This window comes from Bubalus kerabau, chromosome 4, assembly GCF_029407905.1.
Source record: "Bubalus kerabau isolate K-KA32 ecotype Philippines breed swamp buffalo chromosome 4, PCC_UOA_SB_1v2, whole genome shotgun sequence".
Classification (NCBI taxonomy): Eukaryota; Metazoa; Chordata; class Mammalia; order Artiodactyla; family Bovidae; genus Bubalus; species Bubalus kerabau.
Window position 1 is genome coordinate 164981819 of NC_073627.1, and position 23652 is coordinate 165005470.

Genomic DNA, 23652 nt, shown 5'->3' on the forward strand with positions numbered 1-23652 from the left:
AAGACTCTACCATGAAAGACCAAAACAAAGAGAAAACAACAACAAAATAACTTGGAGGAAACAGACTGCAAAGTGTAAGAACACTTTTAAAAAAAATTACTAAATTCAGATAGATAATAGAGAAGATTGTTTTCATCAAAAAGTTGTGTTATTTAAGAGAGGAAGGGACTTCCCTGGTGGTCCAGTGGCTGTGCTCCCAATGCAGGGGACCCAGATTCGGTCCCTGATCAGGGAACTAGATCCCACATGCTGCAATGAAGATTGAAGATCCTGTGTGCCACAACTGAGACCCAGTGCAGTCAAGTAAAGAAATACATAAATAAATATTTAAAAAAGAGGAAGATTCAGAGAACAGAGGTTGAGGGAGGGAGGAACAGAAAGAAAAGGAAGGGGAGAAACGTCATACTTAGGAAAAGGATCAAGAATCAGAACAATCAGAACATTGGCTTTTTCAACAGAGCACTGAAAGCTAAAAAAAAAAAAGAAAAGACAGTTTTAAAATTCAGACGGAAAATGATCATAGAACTCTATGATCTATTCAAACTATGAAATAAATATAAGGGTAGAATAAAGATATTTCAGATATGCAAGGGATTTACATGCAGTCATACCAATCATCATCAAAGAAAATTGGTCACTCAATGTTTTCTACATAAAAAACAGAAAATAATCAGGATAAACTATTTTTATTTCATGGAGGTACAGTGAGAAAAAATTAACAATCAAAAGAAGGCATGATGAAATCTGAACATAATAAAAAATGAGAAAAAGAATTTGAACCATTTGAATTTACTTTTTATTCAACAAACATGTACTAAGAACTACTTTTTGCCAGCATTGTTTTAAATGATGAGGGTGCCTGTCCATCTGTGCTCAGTAGAGAATGACTCTTTGCCATCCCATGGACTGTAGCCCACCAGGCTCCTCTGTCATGGGATTTTCTTGGCAAGAATACTGGACTGTGTGATGCCACTTCCTCCTCCAGGGGATCTTCCTGATCCAGGGATAGAACCCACATCTCCTGCTTGGCAGATGGATTCTTTACCACTGAGTTACCTGGAAAACCCAGCATTTCTGTAAATGATGAGGGTACAGTGGTGAAGAAAACAGAAGTCTTTGCCCTCATAGAGCACTTTAGGGAAATGTTTAAATAATAATTACACATCTAATTAATGAAATGTTATGCAACCATTGAAAAATACATGAATACCAGAAACACAGGAAGTGTGTGTAATATGATGCAGGGTAAAAAGACCACAAGCTGTGGACAAAGACAAAAAGGGAAGTCATAAGCCTGAAAATGGATATGCTAGGATAGCAAAATTATGAATGTTTTTCTTTTTTCAAAATTTCCTTTAATTTTATATTAGGTTTTCTAACAGACAGGGGAACATCAAAACCCAGGATGCTAAAGGATATTGTATTTAAATTCAGGTGCCATCTAATAAATTCTCCCAAGAAGCTGTGTGATGCCTCTTCCTCAAGAAAGAGAAGGGGAAATTACCTATTCCTCCAAAATCACTGCAGGTGGTGATTGCATCCATGAAATTAAAAGATGCTTACTCCTTGGAAGGAAAGTTATGACCAACCTAGATAGCATATTAAAAAGCAGAGATATTACTTTGCCAACAAAGGTCCGTCTAGTCAAGGCTATAGTTTTTCCAGTGGTCATGTATGGATGTGAGAATTGGACTGTGAAGAAAGCTGAGCGCCGAAGAATTGATATTTTTGAACTGTGGTGCTGGAGAAGACTCTTGCGAGTCCCTTGGACTGCAAGGAGATCCAACCTGTCCATCCTAAAGGAGACCAGTCCTGGGTGTTCATTGGAAGGACTGATGTTGAGGCTGAAACTCCAATACTTTGGCCACCTCATGCAAAGAGTTGACTCATTGGAAAAGACTCTGATGCTGGGAGGGATTGAGGGCAGGAGGAGAAGGGGACAACAGAGAATGAGACGGCTGGATGGCATCACCGACTTGATGGATGTGAGTTTGAGTGAACTCTGGGAGATGGTGATGGACAGGGAGGCCTGGCGTGCTGCTGTTTATGGGGTTGCAAAGAGTCAGACACGACTGAGCAACTGAACTGAACTGAACTGATGGGAAAAACATGGCCACTTGCTTAGATGTTATCATAAACTTTTTATTTCTACTTCAGCTATGCAGAGAAAGATGAGGGTGTCGGAAAGAATGCAGATCCAATGTCAAATGGGAGGCTTGAAAGAGCAATTAAACCTTGCCTGTTAATTAGTTCCATGGGTTAATGAGCTCTAGGATCGGAGTGAGCAGACTCCCTTTAACTGAACCAGAGAAAACTCACTGGCAGCTTAAGGGCAGTTGGCACCATAGTTTTCCATACAGGACGCTAGTGTTCCTGGCCCATGAGAGGGTAACACGGTGGTGATGTTTCTGAAGTACTTTCCACAGGTGGTAGTGAAAGCTCAATTTACCACCATGTGCTTATGTCAAATGAGATTTCAGGAATCTCCATGTGAGTTACTGTGTAAAGAATTCCTTTATACTGTAGAAGAAGCAAGGATTTCTTGGACCAGCTGATTAGATGTAGTTGGACACTAAATCTGAGAACATTCTGGGTTCCCAAGGTATCTAACACAAAGAGAAAACTCAGGAAGCCTCAAAATGAATGTTCTAATCACGCCTTGGGATGAGTTAGATGTTCTGAGTTTTTTCATGTTGAAGGGTAGTAGGAAAGATATTGCATCAGAGTGTCATATCAGATCTTATTCAATTAGACTATACATTTTGTTTATGTTTGGCTTTTAAAATAATATGCTAAACTTTAAAAATAGGAAGAAAGCTAACTGCAATGTTATTATGGAATTGTGGAATAGTAAAGGACATTATGGGAAATTAAAGAAATACGAGTAAAGTATAGAGTTTAGTTAATAATTATGTACCAGTGTGTGTTCGTTAATTGCGATAAAGTTACCATAGTGATATAAGATGTTAATAATAGGGGAAGCTGGATGTGAAGAATATGGAAAGTCTCCGTAGTATCTTTGCAACTTTTTTGTAAACCTAAATCTATTCTAAAATTTTAAATTTTATTTAAATTTAAAATATATATAGGAGGAAAGAACTATTATCTCAACCTCAGACAAATCACAGCTTTGGCATAAGTCTAGTATTCAGGCCACATGACTGCAACTAAGCATCAGCCACTAAGGGATATCAGTTGAGTCCCAGATTCTGTTATTTTCAGCGACAGAGAAAAAAGTTGAAACTGCAAATCAAAATACTTAGAAACCATAAAGTATGGAACCGATAAGACAGTAAGGTTTAGATTTTGGTTGTGGAAAATAGGAAGTCATACATTCTTGAGTGAAGAGGTGATACAGTGAGAACAATTGAGGGATTTGTTCTATGAGCAGGCTGCAAAATGGACTGAAGCTGAAGAGAGGCTGAAGTAGGGGTATCAGTGCTGCTGCTGCTGCTAAGTCGCTTCAGTCGTGTCCAACTGTGCGACCCCAGAGACGGCAGCCCACCAGGCTCCCCCGTCCCTGGGATTCTCCAGGTAAGAACACTGGAGTGGGTTGCCATTTCCTTCTCCAGTGCATGAAAGTGAAAAGTGAAAGTGAAGTCGCTCAGTCGTGTCAGGGGTATCAGTGAAGAGGTGATAATTGGCAGGTGAAACAAAAGCATTAAGACTAAACCCCTAAAATGAAACTTAGGACAAAGGTTTCAAGCAATGTTATTCTTAGTGTCACATACAACCTCTTGTAGACACCTGGGGACAAGCAGAGTCTATTGTGCAGATGGCTATATCAGACGATCTTAGCCTTGCTCCTAGATATCTGAGATCATAGAACCCCTTTCCTTGTCCCAGGTCCACGCTTCTTGGTCTTTGTCAGGTCTGTGTGTTGTCACCTCTGCTTGTCCTGCATCAGCTCAGTACTTGTTTGATAGTCAAACCTGAGTCAATGCTTCTTTTTTATTTTTAACCCATCCTAATGGATTTTCCAACCAGTCCATTCTGAAGGAGATCAGCCCTGGGATTTCTTTGGAAGGAATGATGCTAAAGCTGAAACTCCAGTACTTTGGCCACCTCATGCGAAGAGCTGACTCATTGGAAAAGACCCTGATGCTGGGAGGGATTGGGGGCAGGAGGAGAAGGGGACGACAGAGGATGAGATGGCTGGATGGCATCACTGACTCAATGGACGTGAGTCTGAGTGAACTCTGGGAGTTGGTGATGGACAGGGAGGCCTGGCGTGCTGCGATTCATGGGGTTGCAAAGAGTAGGACATGACTGAGCGACTGAACTGAACTGAACTGAATGGATTTTTTAAAACTTTTCATCAGGAAAGGATTCAAACTTATAGAAAACTTCCAAGAATAAAAATAGTATACTGATAGACTCTTGTTACATCTACTGTTAAATATTTCTCTCTCTAGATATATATGAATATACATAAATGTATGCACATTTAGCATTTTTAACTACTTGAGGATAATTTGCATACAGACTTTAGTCCTATTTCATTGTATATTTCCTAAGAATTAGGGCATTCTTTTACAAACCACAGCATAGCTGTCAACTTTGGTATGTTCACTCAGTCACTGTTTGTTGAGTTGAACTGAATGACGGGAACACCCATCATCCTAGTCTGACCTTTCCCATCGCTGAGTCATGGGAGTGAAAAATTCAAAGTTTTATTTGAATTTCAGGTTTGGGTCTTTTAGAGTATCACAGAATCAGATTTTTCAGATTAGTTTTGAATTTCATTCTTTATGGGTTTGACTCAGTTGTTCAGCTATTCTGAAAACGTCTTTGTGAGAGAATACTACTGAAAGCAATAATGGCAAACACTAACCGAGCATTCATTACTGTCAGGCACTGTTCTAATGCATTTAATCCTCACAACAACCCTAAAGGGACATGCCATGATTGTCTCCATTTTATACATGGGGAAATGCAGGCACAGAGGTTGAATAATTTACCCAGAAACAAACAGCTCGTAAGGGGGCAAAATCAGGATTTGAACCCAGGCTCTCATATCTCTTTCTTAATAGTTAATATAAATGTGTCTGTTAAACTAAATGTCTGTCTGTCTCTCTCTCTCTCTGTCTGTGTGTGTGTGCATGTTTAGCCTTCTTACATTTCACAGTGTCTTCTCTAAAGAGGATCCCACACTATTTCTTGTTATTGATTGCTTTTCATTGTGTCGTGTTCCCCTAGGAGAGATGCATTCATTATCATGATGTGTTTATTTTTCAGCTGAGGCGAAGGTGACTGGTCCCAGGAGCCCAGAAGAATGGACTCAGAGGAGGCTGTTTACACGAGGTTCTCCCACTCACCAGCTGTTGAGAGTCTATGGATGAAGAGCAGGATCTTATTACTTCAATGGAAGCCTGTGACCATGATCCCAGCCACCAGTAGCCAAGAGGACTTGGTACAGTGCAGCTGCCTAATAAATGATTCATCAGAAGCATTTGATACAAACGTGTTGCAGCAACATCTTCAAATTTAGTGTTGCCCTCTTATCTAGGCTTGTGTTTGTTAAGAGATCCCCACTGTCTCTCACTTCCGTGTCAGTACTGACTTGAAGGCTGGGTCCACAGTGGATTCTCGTCATGCAGACTGGCTCTGTTTGACTGCTATTTATAAAGCCAGTGTGGGTTAGTAACTATTTATTGAGTGCCAGTTCCATGGCAATTATTAGTGCTTTACAAACATTTAATCCTCATGCAAACCCTGTTGCATGAGGTTGTACCTGTTATCTCCATTCTGCCCTCCAGACAATGGAGGCTCAGAGAGGTTGTATGCTGTGTACAAAGTTACACAGTTGGCAGAGTAAGGGCTCAGATTGAGAGAAATCTAAAGCCCCTTCACTTTAACACGCTGCTTTTCTTCACTGCTCCAGAGATTATTAGTGCTGCCTTCCTGCATGTTCTCACTGGCATTCTTCTTATAAATAAGGTGGGGATGGCCGTGTGCATGACGGCAAGTGTCTGAGAGGGAGGGTCAGGAGGCTTTAGAGGCACTGAAGAATCGCAGAATTATTCTCTAGGAAAAATAACACAACGCTCTTTTAGATCAGAGGTTGATAAACTATGGCTGGTAAGTCAAATCGGCTCCCAACCTCTTGTAGCAAATCGAGTTTTATGGGAACACAGCCACGCCCAATCCTTTATGTACTGCCCAAGGCTGCTTATTCTCTACAATGGCCGAGTTTCATAGCTGTGACAGAGGCCATATGGCCCTTGAAGCCTAAAATACTGATTCTCTAGGCCTTTCTAGAAAAAGTTTGCTGACACCTGTTTTACATGACTGAGGAAGAGAGCCAATAGTTCTTGTTAGCACCAAATTATTATTTTTTTTCATTTGACTGAAAAACAAAGATTTGTACTGCTAAGGTCATCACTGGTGGTGGTTGGAGTTGGGGAGAGGGTTGATGGCTATAGGGATTGAACCAGGGAGGCTAAGGGACAGGGAGGAGAAGGCAGGTCTGGGCCTCTGGGTCCTCAGCCCAGACTCATCCCACTCAGGTCCTTCCTGTTTCCCCTGCCAAATCAAGTTTCCTGAAATAATTCTGCTCATAAACTTTTAAGTGGCTTCCCACTTATAAAATACTCGAATTCCAACATCCCAACCTGGAATTTAGAGATCATAACAATCTGACCCCTATGAATCCCTCTCTCCATCCCTTTTATTCTTTTTTTAATCATGAGCCAGTCATGCCAAATTTGAGTTTATATTTGAAAGCCAGTGAACTTGTCTTTGATTCACTTCTACATAAGCAGGAAAGTAAACATATAATACTTGTGGGTGATAATGGGAAACCAGGCTGAGCTTTCATACATGATGTGTTTCACCTAAGCTAAAAGTTATAAACAAGAATTTATAAATTTTCAGTTATTAATACTTTTCTACAAAAGACATTCTCCAGTTGTTTAGAAAAAAATATTCAAACTAAGGTTTTGTTTTTAAATTGTATTATCATAAGCTTTCTCCCACGTTGCTGTGTATTTTTCATAATTTTTCATGGCTGCAGAATATTTCATCTCTTAAATGTTCCTGAATTTTCGTAGTGTTGCACAGGTATCTGGGCACTGAAGGGTGCCATTCCCATTTGTTCTAACTCCCATCTCCATTCTCTCCAGTTGTTCTTCTCATAATTTTTCACCTTTGCTCGGGCTGTTTCCTTAGCTTGGGAAGGATCCTCGTGTCTTTTCCTGTCTGCTTAAGTCCTAACCTTACAGCTTAAGTCCGGTCACCTTCTGTCTTCGATCTCCTGTGGCTAGGGGAGAGTTCAGCTTGACCTTCAGAATGAGGGATGGATTTCAAGAGACTCATGTCTCTAGAAAATGCTGACATAGTGCCATCTGAACTTGCCTGCAATGGCATTGCAGTATCAAAGGGCTCAGAAACCTCAGAAATCCTGATTCCCTGGTGCTGTACGCAGGAGAATGGTTTATTGTAGAAAAGAATAATAGTGGACATATATTATGTGCTTTCTATATGTCAGGCATTATCATAAGCACTTTATATACATTGTAATTTCTCTTCACGACAACCCTTTCACTTGGGTACTATTAATACTCTCATTGGAAGGACTGATGCTGAGGCTGAAACTCCAATACTTTGGCCACCTCATGCGAAGAGACAACTCATTGGAAAAGACCCTGATGCTGGGAGGGATTGGGGGCAGGAGGAGAAGGGGACGACAGAGGATGAGATGGCTGGATGGCATCACGGACTCGATGCACATAAGTTTGGGTGAACTCTGGGAGCTGGTGATAGACAGGGAAGCGTGGTGTGCTGTGATTCATGGGGTCACGAAGAGTCAGACACGACTGAGCGACTGAACTGAACTGAACTGAATTGAATACTCTCATTGTTCAAATACAAACACTGGGGTACAGCCAGGTTAAGAAATCACCCAAGGCCATACCACTGGTAAGTGGGAAACTTGGCAATGACTGACTGGCACCAGACAGTCTGGTATCAGAGTCTGGGTGCTTAGCCAATGAATTACAAGTGCTACCAACTCACGATGGCCCTTTCTCCAGTCTCAATCACCCAGGCTCAATCAGGTCCACAACCATCTTCAGAGTATATGCAGAGGGAGGGGTCTGTTCTTACTAGAAGCAGTGAGCCTGTTCCTCTGTGTTGGAGAGACCGGGCTTGGGCCTAGCATCCTTTCACAAAGAAGAGGTCAACAGGCAGATAAACTTGCTGAGTCTTTAGTCATCCTCTGAACATGATAGTTCAGTTCAGTTGCTCAGTCATGAACCACAGCACTCCAGGCCTCCCTGTCCAACACCAACTCCTGGAGTCCTCCCAAACTCATGTCCATTGTGTTGGTGATGCCATCCAACCATCTCATCCTCTATCGTCCCCTTCTCCTCCTGCCCCCAATCCTTCCCAGTATCAGGGTCTTTTCAAATGAGTCAGCTCTTTGCATCAGGTGGCCAAAGTATTGGAGTTTCAGATTCAACATCAGTCCTTCCATGAATATTGAGAACTGATTTCCTTTAGGATGGACTAGTTGGATCTCCCTGCAGTCCAAGGGACTCTCAAGAGTCTTCTCCAATACCACAGTTCAAAAGCATCAATTCTTCAGCGTTCAGCTTTCTTTATAGTCCAACTCTCACATCCATACATGACTACTGGAAAAACCATAGCCTTGACTACACAGACCTTTGTTGGCAAAGTAATGGCTCTGCTTTTGAATATGCTATCTAGGTTGGTCATAACTTTCCTTCCAAGGAGTAAGCGTCTTTTAATTTCATGGCTGCAGTCACCATCTACAGTGATTTTGGAGCCCAAAAAAATAAAGTCAGCCACTGTTTCCACTGTTTTCCCATCTATTTGCCATGAAGTGATGGGACCAGATGCCATGATCTTCGTTTTCTGAATGTTGAGCTTTAAGCCAACTTTTTCACTCTCCTCTTTCACTTTCATCAAGAGGCTCTTTAGTTCTTCTTCACTTTCTGCCATAAGGGTGGTGTCATCTGCATGTCTGAGGTTATTAATATTTCTCCCAGCAATCTTGATTCCAGCTTGTATTTCATCCAGCCTGGCATTTCGCATGATATACTACTCTGCATATAAGTTAAATAAGCAGGGTGACAATATTTGACATACTTCTTTTCCTATTTGGAACCAATCTGTTGTTCCATGTCCAGTTCTAACTGTTGCTTCCTGACCTGCATACAGGTTTCTCAAGAGGCAGGTCAGGTGGTCTGGTATTCCCATCTCTTTCAGGATTTTCCACAGTTTATTGTGATCCACAGAGTCAAAGGCTTTGGCATAGTCAATAAAGCAGAAATAGATGTTTTTCTGGAACTCTCTTGCTTTTTTGATGATCCAGCAGATGTTGGCAATCTGATCTCTGGTCCTTCTGCCTTTTCTAAAACACTGAAATCAGATTGATTATATTCTTTGCAGCCAAAAATGGAGAAGTTCTATACAGTCAGCAAAAACAAGACTGGGAGTTGACTGTGGCTCAGATCATGAACTCCTTATTACCAAATTCAGACTTAAATTGAAGAAAGTGGGGAAAACCACCATTCAGGTATGACCTAAATCAAATCCCTTATGACTATACAGTGGAAGTGCGAAATAGTTTTAAGGGACTAGATCTGACAGACAGAGTGCCTGATGAACTATGGATGGAGGTTCATGACATTGTACAGGAGATAGGGAGCAAGACCATCCGAAAGAAAAAGAAATGCAAAAAAGCAAAATGGCTGTCTGAGGAGGCCTTCCAAATAGCTGTGAAAAGAAGAGAGACGAAAGGCAAAGGAGAAAAGGAAAGATATACCCTTTTGAATGCAGAGTTCCAAAGAACAGCAAGGAGAGATAAAAAGCCTTCTTCAGCGATCAATGCAAAGAAATAGAGGAAAACAATAGAATGGGAAAGGCTTGAGATCTCGGAGAAGGCAATGGCACCCCACTCCAGTACTCTTGCCTGGAAAATCCCATGGATGGAGGAACCTGGTAGGCTGCAGTTCATGGGGTCGCTAAGAGTCGGACACGACTGAGTGACTTCACTTTCACTTTTCACTTTCATGCATCGGAGAAGGAAATGGCAACCCACTCCAGTGTTCTTGCCTGGAGAATCCCAGGGACGGTGGAGCCTGATGGGCTGCCGTCTGTGGGGTCGCACAGAGTCGGACACAACTGAAGCAACTTAGCAGCAACAGCAGAGATCCCTTCAAGAAAATTAGAGATACAGAGGGAACATTTCATGCAAAGATGGGCTCAATAAAGGACAGAAATGGTATGGACCTAACAGAAGCAGAAGATATTAAGAAGAGGTGGCAAGAATACATAGAAGAACTGTACAAAAAAGATCTTCACGACCCAGACAATCACGAAGGTGTGATCACTCACACTCACCTAGAGCCAGACATCCTGGAATGTGAAGTCATTATGGGCCTTAGGAAGCATCACTACGAACAAAGATAGTGGAGGTGATGGAATTCTAGTTGAGCTATTTCAAATCCTAAAAGATGATGCTGTGAAAGTGCTGCACTCAATATGTCAGCAAATTTGGAAAACTCAGCAGTGGCCACAGGACTGGAAGAGGTCAGTTTTCATTCCAATCGCAAAGAAAGGCAAGGCCAAAGAATGCTCAAACTACCACACAATTGCACTCATCTCACATGCTAGTAAAGTAATGCTCAAAATTCTCCAAGTCAGGCTTCAGCAATAAATGAACCATGAACATGGTAAGTGAGGGGTATTTCCAGAGCCAAGGAAGGATGTGATGGAAACACCTGTTTCTTCCAGACCTCACTTTTCTCAGTGTCCCAGGGACCTAGCATAAAACAGGCCATCCATTCATAAAGAAGGGATTGTGACATAGTAACATCATGATGGCTACAGATTAGTTAACTCCTCCTCTCATGCCCTCTCCCAGGAAGGAGTGGTACCTCTTGCCATGGATCTTATAAGAGTGGAGGTGGGGAGAAGAGATTCAGAGTGCATTCCAAAGGTGAGTACAATTGCAGAGCAGAGTCAGGAAGGAGATGCATAGTTATTGGCCTCTAGTCTGAAGAGTGAAAGAGCCTCAGGGTTCAGAAAGATGTTAAAGGCTCTCTCTGCCAGTTGTCTTTCCAGTGCCTGATCCCCCTAGGACAGCTCTGAGAAGCAAATGCCCAGCTTCTGCTTGAATACCTCCACTGATGGGGACCTCCCTACCAAACAAAAATTCATCCCAGTTCTGTATGGCTCTGTTAGAAAACTGGACTTTTTGTTGAGTGGAAATCTATCTTCTTGTAGCTTCCACAAAACTGGGTCTAATTCTGTCTGTCAGAGGCTAGAGAACAAGCCAGCTTTCTCTTAAACACAACAGCCCTAGAGAGATTTGAAGTAAATGAACCCGTCCTCCCTGAGTTTTTCTTCTCCAGGCTAAATACTCACCGGTGCTTGAATTGTGTCTCATCTCACATGATTTCCAGGCCCGTCATCAGATTTGTGTCCAATGATTGCTTCCCCCTTTGCGTACAGCTCTCTGAGTATGGTGCTAGACCACTCCATAGAGCACCAGCTCATGTCAGAACAGAACCATCCTTTACCCACTACGAAAGCTTTTAGGATCAGAAACCAGTACTCTTGAGTCCTAAGGGGTTCCAGGGCTTTTGGATGAATTTATTTTTGGTTAGAAGGGGGCAGCAAAAAAAAAAAAAAAAGAACGAGTTAGATGTCTGTGGTTGGGAAGAGATGATAAAAGCTAATTTTTTTTTTTTCTGAATGCTTATTAAATACCAGACACTGTGCTTACAACAACAGGAATTCTCTCACTCAATCCATTCAACCACTCTTATTGGTGGTACTGTTATAATGACCATTTCATAGCTGAAGAAACTGAGGCTTAGAGAAGCTCAGGGTTTTCCCAGGCTATGTGGTGTATGCCAAGACTCAGGCCAGATATTAACAGAGAGTAAGGGGTAAAGGTTTGGCTTCAACAAAAGGCAGCATCTGGCCAGTGATTATGCTTCAAAAAAGGTATGACAGTGAAAAGTGGTTAGGGGTGAGCACAGGACTTCTAAGGGCCCAGAGATCGAGAGGGAGAATGCCACACCAGGGTGGTACAGAAGGATATGATGTACAGGGGAGTAATAACAGTAACAGCTGTCATTTACTAAACGTGTACAAAGTCAGACGTTTTGCATACATAATCTCCTCTAATCCTCACAACAACCCTAACTAGGAGTTACTACCATTACGATCGCTATGTTACAGAAGAGGAAATTGAGGCTTATTGAGGTTAAATGACTCACCAAAGACTACACAGCTGGTAAGTGGCAGTTCGAGGATTAAAGTTCAGACAGCTGACTCCAGGGTGATGCCCTGTACTGACTCCCAAAGGGAAAGCCTGTTGGCAAGAAACTTAAGGGAAGACATTTTCTCTCCCAAGAGATGGGGGATTCCAGAACTTACAAGGGAACTCAGGGCTGCTGGCAATGCCTGATGAGACAGAATAGGTGTTCTGGAAGAGACAATTTTGCCAGATGCTTTAAATCAGTAGTGCCAATACTGAGGCTATCCGAAATTGATATAGTCGGAAAGCTAGTCCTGGAGGCCCAGGAACCTCATTCAAATGAATATCCATGACCAGATATGCTATCCCAGAATCAGAAACCCACGTGTTGAAAAGTCATCTGTTTTTGTGCTTTTGTAGTTCCCTTTTTCCATTTTTAAAAAAAACAATTTGCTTTCACTCAGTTTAATGGTGACCAAACTTTAGTGTGCATCACTCATTCAGAGGACTTGTTAAAACACTGAACACTGGACCTCAGCCCCTGGAGATTCTGATTTAGTAGGTCTGGGGATGGAGCCTGAGAATCTGTATTACTAACAAGTTACCAGGTAGTGCTGATTCAGCTGGTCTGGGGATTACACTTAAGAACAAGGGCTTTGGTTTATTAGAAAAGCTACTTTTGAAATTATCTAAACTGACTTGGCTGTGAAGAGGCAAAGGACTTGCCCATAGGCCAGAAGCAGCGGGAGGGGGTTGGGGTGCAGAGAGTGCTAGGTGAGTGACTGCTGTATGGGCTGCGGAAGACAGAAGTCACAGCTCGAAGAGACTAGCTGTTTACAGATGAGAATGATGGAGAAGCAGAAGGTCCAGGAAGCTGGGCAGGGGAGCCAGACTGGCCAGATAGAGATCTGGTGAGGGCAGAAGTCAAATGGGATAGCAGTCTTGTCAAAAGCTGCAGGCTCTTGGCAGGGCTGCAGGGAAAGAACTAGAGGAGCCGGGAGGCAAGGGGCCAGGAGTGAGCTCCTGGGATATGGCCTGGAACAGAATCTGGCGATCACATTTCAGCTGTGGCTAACCGTCTCTAAAGCCTCCCTCTTTGGTTAAGCCCATCAGACCTAGAGTACCCAGAAGTTGCTCTCTGACAGTAGTGAGCTGAAGTTCTTGCAACTAGGACAGTGCTAAATGCTGTTTCTTCTTCCCTTAGCAGCAGGTCCCATGGTGCAGGCAGGGTCAGGGCTGGGGAGCTCACAGTCTGGTGGTTTGACCTCTGATGTTCTTCAGTCTCTAGGCTGCATTTCTCCCTCTGGGAAACTGACTCAGCTGCAGCGCATGCGCACTGTGGAGAATGGCCTGCGTCGCTGCAGCAGTGTGCTAGCTGCTGGGTGGCTGGCTGTTCTCATCTCTCCTCATGGAACTGGGCAGCTTGGAGAGCAGGCTCCTTTCTCTTGGTACCAAGAGAAGGAGCAGCATCTCTGCAAGACTGCATGCAACTGCTTTCAAATACAGTAGCAAAATTGCACATAGGCCCTCTCTGGACCCTGGCCTTGAAAAACAGCCCACTTAGCCTGAACTCGGAGAAGGCAATGGCACCCCACTCCAGTACTCTTGCCTGGAAAATCCCATGGACCTAGGAGTCTGGAAGGCTGCAGTCCACGGGGTCGCTGAGGGTCGGACACGACTGAGCGACTTCACTTTCACTTTTCACTTTCATGCATTGGAGAAGGAAATGGCAACCCACTCCAGTGTTCTTGCCTGGAGAATCCCAGGGACGGGGGAGCCTGGTGGGCTGCCATCTATGGGGTCGCACAGAGTCGGACACAACTGAGGTGACTTAGCAGCAGCAGCCTGAACTGTTTCTTTTCATCCGATTTCTTGTATGTGTGTGTCCAGTTACATCTCTGCAAGACTGCATGCGACTGCTTTCAGATACAGGAGCAAAACTGTGCACATGGGTCCTCTCTGGACCCTAGCCTTCAAAAACAACCCGCTTAGCCTGAACTGGTTCTCTTCATCCCATTTCTTGTATGTGTCTGTTTAGTTAAAAAAGAATTTAGCGAATGCATACTAGATGGCAGGCCCTGTGCTGGGGATACATACAGATATGGGTAAAAGAAATCTCAACTCACAAGTATAGTTGGGGAGATCATCTACAGAGATAGTTACAGCCTTGTAGGATATATGTTATTTCTGAAACATAGAGCTCATGCCCTCTTAGGACCTTTGAATTTGCTGCTTCTTCTATCTAGAATACTCTTCTCCAGATGTTTGTATGCTTATTCTTTCACTCACTTCACTTGGGTTACTCCTGAGAGAGGCCTTCCCTGACCCTCCTACCAAAAATGGAGCCCACACAATTCTATTTATCCTATGTAATTTTTCTCTGTGAAAATTTAACCTCATATATATATGTGTGTGTGTGTGTATATAGATGTATATATTTTATGTTTGTATATAAAGTGCCTAGTCACTGCTGATTCTCAGTGCGTAGAATTGGGATCTAACAGGTATGCAATATATTTTTTCCTTTTGTTCATTCACCATACGTGGTTGTCCAGTTGAACTTTCCTGAGCCTCTCCAGTCATCGAAATGGAAGATGAGGCTTGTCTGCTTGGGAAAGGACATTTTCAAGCCTATCTCCCACCTTTTCTAGTTTCTACTGTCCTCTTAGTCCAGACGGAACAGGTTCTAGATTCCCACCAATAACCATAAATACTGAATATTAACTACATACTAGGCACTTCCAATACGTTATTTAATCTTCACAATGCTCTGCAAAGTCAGCATTATTTCTCGTGTTTCACCAAAGATGAAACAGGCTCAGGGAGAGTATTCGTTTGCTGAAAGTCAGAGACAGCTAGGTTCCCAGGGAGCTCTCTGGGAAAGGTCTCCCACGCTTCACAGTCACCCAAGTTTCTGTCACGTTTCTCCATGGCTTTCCCCACGTTTCCACTACGTTCCCCGCCCTTTCTTTCTCACTGGACAGCTGGGCCTGGCTTGCCCTGGTTGCTTCTCCAAGGCTAGTGTAAGGAGGTGCTTCAGAAGGTTGCAGGGTGGAGAAGGGGCTGATCTATCTCCAGGGGCACAGCTTTCCTTCCCCCACCCTCCCCACGGACCGGGCTGCTGGACGCTCAGTGGTCCAGTTCAAGGCCTGCGCGCTGGAGGAAAAAGGATGGGGGAAAGAGAGAGGGGCTTCTTCAAACGATCGGCGGGACAGGGGGGCGAGCACCCCTTTCTCTCTACGGCTCGCTCGGTGCGCAGGATAACCAGCCCCTCCCCACTCCGCAGCAGCCCGCCTGGCAGCAGGGCGCGTGCGCAAGGCGCTCGTCGTCCCCTCCCTTCGGCGTGCCGCCCTTTCACCCTGGCAACCGCGGCGCGACTACGGCGCGCGCCTGGCTGGGCGCGGACGGGGCGGGGCCAGGCGGCGCCGGTGCGAGCTGAAGCTGAGGCTCAGGCGGCGGCGGCGGCCCAGTGGAGTCACGGCCGTGGGTAGCGGGCTCGGCGTGTCTGACCTTCTTCCGCCTCCTCGCAAAGTTCTTCGACGCGGTTTGGGGTCCAGCGGACACCGTCCCTGGCCATGGACTCCCAGAAAGTAAGCGGGGGCGGGGGCCGCTGGGTCGCCGAGGCCGGGCGGAGGGTGGGCGGGGCGCCCTGGGCAGGGTGGGCCGTGGGCGGTGGGCGCGCGGGGCCGGCCGGGCCGGGCTGGGCTACGGCCGTGGAGGGCGAGGCCGCCAGGCACCCTTCTCGGGAGTAAAGCGGCGCCCGCCGGGGTGCGGGGACCGCGCCCGGTGAACCCGGATAGCTTCTGCTCTGCAATTGGTCCTGGGCCCTTGCTCCCGAGGGGATTTCGGGAGCCGCCCCCATTTTTTCCCATCATTTTCTGCAAGGATCTAGGCCCCCTGTGATTCTCGCAGCCTTCCCGCGTGCTAGTGGGGGTTTATCCATCCTCAGCAGAAGAGGAAATCAAAGCACCTACGAGTGTACCTGCTGACGCCGAAGCTGACCCACTCTCCTCCACCCAGTCTTCGCCTGTTTTGGCGCAATCTGTGTCTCCTTAGGTCGGGAACCAGGTCTCCTTGGTGCCCCCCTCCCCCCCATCCATCTCCTCCCCCATCCATCCCCTCCACACCCGCCTTTTGCACCGCTCCCCACCCCCGCCGCGCCCTCCTTGGGACTAGTTCCCCGGCACGTCTTAACTGTTTATAGTGTTGGTTCGATTGAGAAAAAAGACTGATAGTTGTCCAGAGCAGCGGTCCCACCCTCTGGCCAGTTCAATGTTGCTGGTCAGTTCCCTTAATGATTGTTTTTGGCATATTTTATACTTTCTGAGCAAGTTAAGGACGGGGCATAACAGAACTAACCTTTTCTGTTAGCCAAAAATATACTTAGAGAACGTAGCCAATGTTTTGAATACAATTAGAAGTGAGTTAATACTTAGTCATAGTCCCTATATAGAAATCAACCACCGTGCTCTCTTTATTAGATTATAGTAATTGAAATAGTACAGTATAGGAAGGAAACACAAGTGTTATTAATAACAACGGGCAAAAACAAGAGCCCATTCTTTTCTATTATTAGATAGGAAGCACTGGAAAGACTTATTAGAAAGGTGTTTTCCGCAATTTTGCCTGGAATCATCTCCTTGAGGAACACGTGATTATTAGACATTTTTAAAAAATTGACATTTTGTGTTTTGAATATACATTTAAAATGCCTCTACCTAAATTTGTAGAACACTTCAAAGCTTATTTAACTTTTAAAGTAAAGGGTGTGTGATATCTGAGATTAGTTCAGAGAAAATGGAAGGTCAAAGACTTGGGAGTCCAGAGACTTGGATTCTATACTATGCAACTTTGTGATACAGAGCAAATCACTTAACTGTGACTAGTTCTTCATCTGTACAGTGAAATGAGAATATAGAGTTATTGTAAAAACCAGAATACAGTATGAATTACGTACTTTTAGAGTACAGTGCCTTAAATTTTATAAAGAATAAGTACTAAAGTAGTCTATGTACTGTAAAATGTAATTTAAAAAATATTTTAATGTGGATCGTCTTATTTTGCCAGGGCATACATATTCTCTCACTTTAATGAGGACTCAAGAGTTGGAGGTTGTGAGTCCTGCATGGTCACACTAGTAGCCATCCATAAGGCCAACATTTGAACTTGCTTGCATTGCAGATTTTGTTTTGATGCTTGAGTACCTACACATATTGTGTACAGTTTTAGCGGAAGTAGTGAAGAATTAGCTGTTCTTTCTTACTGGTACTAATTTATCTTAGAGAATCAACTTCTCAGTATTAGAAAATATGTTGAATTTCATTGGTGGTAGCAAATATTTCTAATAAAAAGCCTTAATTTTGTCTCACAGCTTAAAACAGGCACCATGTGTTAATGCTTATAACCAATTCAGTGCTCTGAATTTGAGCATCTTTTTTCTCATGAATTACTGCAGAATCAATTATATACCTCAACCAATAATGAACTCAGCTGGATATTTCTCTTGAAATAAGTCAGTAGTACACCCTTGGCATGGCTTTTCTTTTCTGTTCTAGAATGTTACAATGAAAGTAACAGCAGAGATGATACCTTAGTCAGCATAAGGAAACACAAGTACCGCAAATGGCAAAGGCTGAGGGTGGCTTGAATGTATTGTCATTTGTAAGACTTGGGGATTCGAGTTTTAAAGTAAGAGGATGGCTTCAGAGTCAGGTCTCCAGTCCTGCAATTTATGAACTGAATAAAGTTAGGCAATTTGCTGTGTCTCCATTTTCTGATCTTTGCAGTCTACTTACCTCAAAGGGTTATGACTGTTGTGTTAGTTTTTAAAAATCACTTGGTGCCTAGCACACATCAGTACTGTCTGTTAAGTGTTTACTGATCTCATAATCCCAACTTCAAAATAACTTGATCCCTTTGTTGATAATTTCTCTTAATTTTTCTAATCCAGTCTAGACTTTTCGTACCTTTGTCCTTAAGTTTACAGTTTGTTTTCTGTATTTGTGTCTGTAATAAATATTTCAGATGATGGTGCCAAAGAAATGTTGTTAAATCCTAACTGAAAGAGGATTGGAAGTTCTGACTCATGCAGTCTGACAATAGAGGTTAAGTTAACTGGACAGTCTTACAGAAGCTTGATGATGGCTAGTCAGCAATTGGATTAGCTTGACCAGCTGCTTTTTTGTCTGTGAAAATAACTTGGGCTTCAGTGTTGTGTTAGCAACAGATGCTCTGTTTGAGTAGAGGAAGAAAACATAATTGCCTTGGATATGTAAAGACTACTGTTGGATACAGAAAGCCACAGTGTTATCTCCTACAAATAGAGGGATTTTGTTTATATCAAGTTTCTGGGACACTTTGGTGTTATGGATAGGTGGCTTTATTTGATACCCAGACCTTTTGATTATGGCCTTTTAAGTGGTTTTAAGATAAAATCCCAAAGGTTTCTTGACCTGATAAAATGTGTATGTTCAAAGAAACCATTGAAACAAGACATTTGCACCTTTCTAGAATCTTGGTGCTTAGAATTTGATAGTTTAAGTTAAATTCTTGCGCAGGAGATCATTCATATTCATAGGGGTTGCTGTGTCCAGGAGAGGTTCCTGCTGTAGGAATATTAAAGGTGGAGAGGAAAGAGTAGGGATCCCAGAGGAAAGATGCCACCAAAAGCATACATTGCCAATTGTTTGCTCTTCCTCCCTTTTCCCCACATACCCTACTTTCTACCTGCGGGTAGTGACAGGCAGGGTTTGATGTACAAGACTGAGCAAACCTAGATTGGGAAACTAGGGAGAGTTTTAAATAAAGCACAGCAGAGCCTGCAATCAGTAGCGTGTCTGCACTTGGCTTCCTCATCCCAGTTTCTTCCTCTGCCCTGGTATTTGTTATCCTTTACTTTCATAGTGTACTCTGGCAGTTCAGAGACTCACAGCATATCCAGGTAACCCACTGCCTCATGTTCCAAAATGACTCCTTTTTCTCAGTCCTGAGCAAAGGAAGTTCAGTTCAGTCACTCAGTCATGTCCGACTCTTTGCGACCCCATGGACTGCAGCACGCCAGGCTTCCCTGTCCATCACCAACTCCCAAAGCTTGCTCGAACTCATGTCCATTGAGTCGGTGATGCCATCCAAGCATCTCATCCTCTGTCATCCCCTTCTCCTGCCTTTAATCTTTCCCAGAATCAGGGTCTTTTCCGATGAGTCGGTTCTTCACATCAGGTGGCCAAAGTATTGGAGTTTCAGCTTCAGCATCAGTCCTTCCAGTGAATATTCAGGACTGATTTCCTTTAGGATTGACTGGATTGTGCTTTAGGATTGACTGACTTTCCTTCAGGATTGAGCAGAGGAAAGAGAAATGAAATCTGAGTATTGTTCCACATACAGTATTATGTTCAGTTCAGTTCAGTCGCTCAGTTGTGTCCGACTCTTTGCGACCCCATGAATCACAGCATGCAAGGCCTCCCTGTCCATCACCAACTCCCGGAGTTCACTCAGATTCACGTCCATCAAGTCGGTGATGCCATCCAGCCATCTCATCCTCTGTCATCCCCTTCTCCTCCTGCCCGCAATCCTTCCCAGCATCAGAGTCTTTTCCAATGAGTCAACTCTTCGCATGAGGTGGCCAAAGTACTAGTTTCAGCTTTAGCATCATTCCTTCCAAAGAAATCCCAGGGCTGATCTCCTGGGAGATGGAGATGGTGATCTCCATTCTCCAACCAGAATGGACTGCTTGGATCTCCTTGCAGTCCAAGAGACTCTCAAGAGTCTTCTCCAACACCACAGTTCAAAAGCATCAATTCTTCGGCGCTCAGCCTTCTTCACAGTCCAACTCTCACATCCATACATGACCATAGGAAAAACCATAGCCTTGACTAGACGGACCTTTGTTGGCAAAGTAATGTCTCTGCTTTTGCATATGCTATCTAGGTTGGTCATAACTTTCCTTCCAAGAAGTAAGCATCTTTTAATTTCATGGCTGCAGTCACCATCTGCAGTGATTTTGGAGCCCCCAAAAAATAAAGTCTGACACTGTTTCCACTGTTTCTCCCATCTATTTCCCATGAAGTGATGGTACCAGATGCCATGATCTTCGTTTTCTGAATGTTGAGCTTTAAGCCAACTTTTTCACTCTCCACTTTCACTTTCATCAAGAGGCTTTTGAGTTCCTCTTCACTTTCTGCCATAAGGGTGGTGTCATCTGCATATCTGAGGTTATTGATATTTCTCCCGGCAATCTTGATTCCAGCTTGTGCCTCTTCCAGTCCAGCGTTTCTCATGATGTACTCTGCATATAAGTTAAATAAGCAGGGTGACAATATACAGCCTTGAAGTACTTCTTTTCCTATTTGGAACCAGTCTGTTGCTCCATGTCCAGTTCTAACCGTTGCTTCCTTACCTGCATACAGATTTCTCAAGAGGCAGGTCAGGTGGTCTGGTAGTCCCATCTCTTTCGAAATTTTCCACAGTTTATTGTGATCCACACAGTCAAAGGCTTTGGCATAGTCAATAAAGCAGAAATAGATGATTTTCTGGAACTGTCTTGCTTTTTCCATGATCCAGCATATGTTGGCAATTTGATCTCTGGTTCCTCTGCCTTTTCTAAAACCAGCTTGAACATCAGGAAGTTCACCGTTCACGTATTGCTGAAGCCTGGCTTGGAGAATTTTGAGCATTACTTTACTAGCATGTGAGATGAGTGCAATTGTGCAGTAGTTTGAGCATTCTTTGGCATTGCCTTTCTTTGGGATTGGAATGAAAACTGACCTTTTCCAGTCCTGTGGCCACTGCTGAGTTTTCCAAATTTGCTGGCATATTGAGTGCAGCACTTTCACAGCATCATCTTTCAGGATTTGAATTAGCTCAATTGGAATTCCATCACCTCCACTAGCTTTGTTCGTAGTGATGCTTTCTAAGGCCCACTCGACTTCACATTCCAGGATGTCTGGCTCTAGATCAGTGGTCACATCATCGTGATTATCTGTGTCATGAAGACCTTTTTTGTACAGTTCTTCTGTGTATTCTTGCCACCTCTTCTTCATATCTTCTGCTTCTGTTAGGTCCATACCATTTCTGTCCTTTATTGAGCCCATCTTTGCATGAAATGTTCCCTTGGTGTATCTGATTTTCTTGAAGAGATCTCTAGTGTTTCCCATTCTGTTGTTTCCCTCTATTTCTTTGCATTGATCGCTGAGGAAGGCTTTCTTATGTCTTCTTGCTATTCTTTGGAACTCTGCATTCAGATGCTTATATCTTTCCTTTTCTCCTTTGTTTTTCGCTTCTCTTCTTTTCACAGCTATTCGTAAGGCCTCCCCAGACAGCCATTTTTCTTTTTTGCATTTCTTTTCCATGGGGATGGTCTTGATCCCTGTCTCCTGTATAGTGTCATGAACCTCATTCCATAGTTCATCAGGCACTCTTATCTGTCAGATCTAGACCCTTAAATCTATTTCTCACTTCCACTGTATAATCATAAAGGATTTGATTTAGGTCATATCTGAATGGTCTAGTGGTATTCCCTACTTTCTTCAATTTAAGTCTGAATTTGGTAATAAGGAGTTCATGATCTGAGCCACAGTCAGCTCCCGGTCTTGTTTTTGCTGACTGTATAGAGCTTCTCCATCTTTGGCTGCAAAGACTGCTTTAAATTCTCATAACAGCTCTTATTCGTATTGCCCAGATATAGAAGATGGAACTCAAGAGAGATTAAATAACTTGTTAAAATTAATGAGAGATTAAATAACACAGTTAGCAAGTGGCAGTCTGGATTCAAACCAGCTCTTTCCTCACAGCCCAAGTTTTTTTCATTAGGACACTCTTGCCTGGCTCCTTTGCCTTTATATAGTCATATGATTAATGTCATTAAAACTTAAAATATTAACAGAAATAAACCCCTATAAAGTAGGGTTTTTTGGTTAAGAAACTAGTTAAGTCTAGTAAAAATAGTTGATGGAAAGTATAAAACATGATTTTGGAGAAGGAAATGGCAACCCACTCCAGTATTCTTGCCTAGAGAATCCCATGGACAGAGGAGCCTGGTGGGCTGTTGTCCATGGGGTTGCACAGAGTCGGACACGACTGAAGTGGCTTAGTATGCATGCATGCATTGGAGAAGGAAATGGCAACTCATTTCAGTATTCTTGCCTGGAGAATCCCAGGGACGGAGGAGCCTGGTGGGCTGCCGTCTATGGGATCTCACAGAGTTGGACACGACTGAAATGACATAGCAGCAGCAGCAGCATAGAACATGATTTAAATGAAACCCTGGAATTTGGTCTCTCTTGCTGCTATAATTCTTTATTTTCCTATAATATATGTATCTTCCCTCTCTTCAGCCCTTATTTTATTTTATGAGGGAAGGTTTTTGCTTTCTGAAATAGAGGTGTGAATAGGAAAGTGTAACTGGGGTTTTATACACCCCAGCCAAGTACTATAGCAGTCATGCCCATGGACTGAATCAAAGCAATCTGGGATGTACAACATATGAGATGCCCTCTTCAAAGAACTGTTCTGACATACTCATAATCAGTGTTTAAACACAAGTATCTTCATTTTTCTATTGAACTTGACAGTTTTAAAAAATTAGAATTACAGTTAAACTTAAAAAATTTTTAAAGACAATGGTTCATTGCAGTGCCTGGCTGAAAGTAAGCAGAATTATTAATGCAACAAACATATTGAATTCCATGTAGTAGATATTCCACTCCAACCTAGGGTAGACAGTATTTTGATGTTAGTGGATTTTTTCCTCCAGCTTTCTTTTTGTATGTTTTATATCCTCAGTTGACACTTCTTCCCAGTCACAAGGCTCTGATAGAATCTGATCTCAGTTATTGATATTCATTGATGATAGGTAATCATATTTTGAACTAATTTATAATAATATTAACAGAGCCAGCCTGTGCACTTCTGTTATATTATAAATATAACTAATACAAGTTTATTAGGGAATTAGGAAGTATAGATAAAGGAAAATAAAAATCACCCATAATCCTGCTACCCAGAGATGACTTCTTTTAACATTTATGTGTGTGTTATATTCCAGGGTATTTTTATACATATTGTTGTTGTTCAGTCGCTCAGTTGTGTCCAACTCTTTGCAACCCAGTGGACTGCAGCACACCAGGCTTTCCCGGTCCTTCACTATCTCCCGGAGTTTGCTCAAACTCATGTCCGTTGACTTGGTGATGCCATCCAACCATCTCGTCCTCTGTTGCCCCTTTCTTCTCCTGCCCTCAGTCTTTCCCAGCATCAGGATCTTTTCCAGTGAGTTGGCTCTTCACATCAGGTGGCCAAAGTACTGGAGCTTCAGCTTCAGTCCTTCCAGTGAATGAATATTCAGGGTTGTTTTCCTTTAGGATTGATTGGCTTGATCTGTTTGCAGTCCAAAGGACTCTCAAGAGTCTTCTCCAACACCACAG

The 23652-nt window shown here is 43.2% G+C and overlaps 2 protein-coding genes across 4 annotated transcripts in view; both read left to right on the plus strand.

Annotated features, from left to right (window-relative positions):
• The window catches only part of SLC44A1 (solute carrier family 44 member 1), a 251700-nt gene that overhangs the window by 223585 nt on the left and 4463 nt on the right, over positions 1-23652 (plus strand). Inside the window, exon 16 of the transcript XR_008713846.1 lies at positions 5239-15825. The gene's annotated coding sequence lies outside the window, so the exon portion shown is untranslated. The remainder of the gene's footprint in view (positions 1-5238; positions 15826-23652) is intronic.
• The window catches only part of FSD1L (fibronectin type III and SPRY domain containing 1 like), a 66060-nt gene continuing 58094 nt past the window's right edge, over positions 15687-23652 (plus strand). For all 3 annotated transcript variants that reach the window (XM_055579213.1, XM_055579216.1, XM_055579215.1), the window contains exon 1: positions 15687-15825. In XM_055579213.1, the coding sequence (XP_055435188.1) occupies positions 15811-15825 (15 nt within the window). In that variant the 5' untranslated portion in view covers positions 15687-15810. The remainder of the gene's footprint in view (positions 15826-23652) is intronic.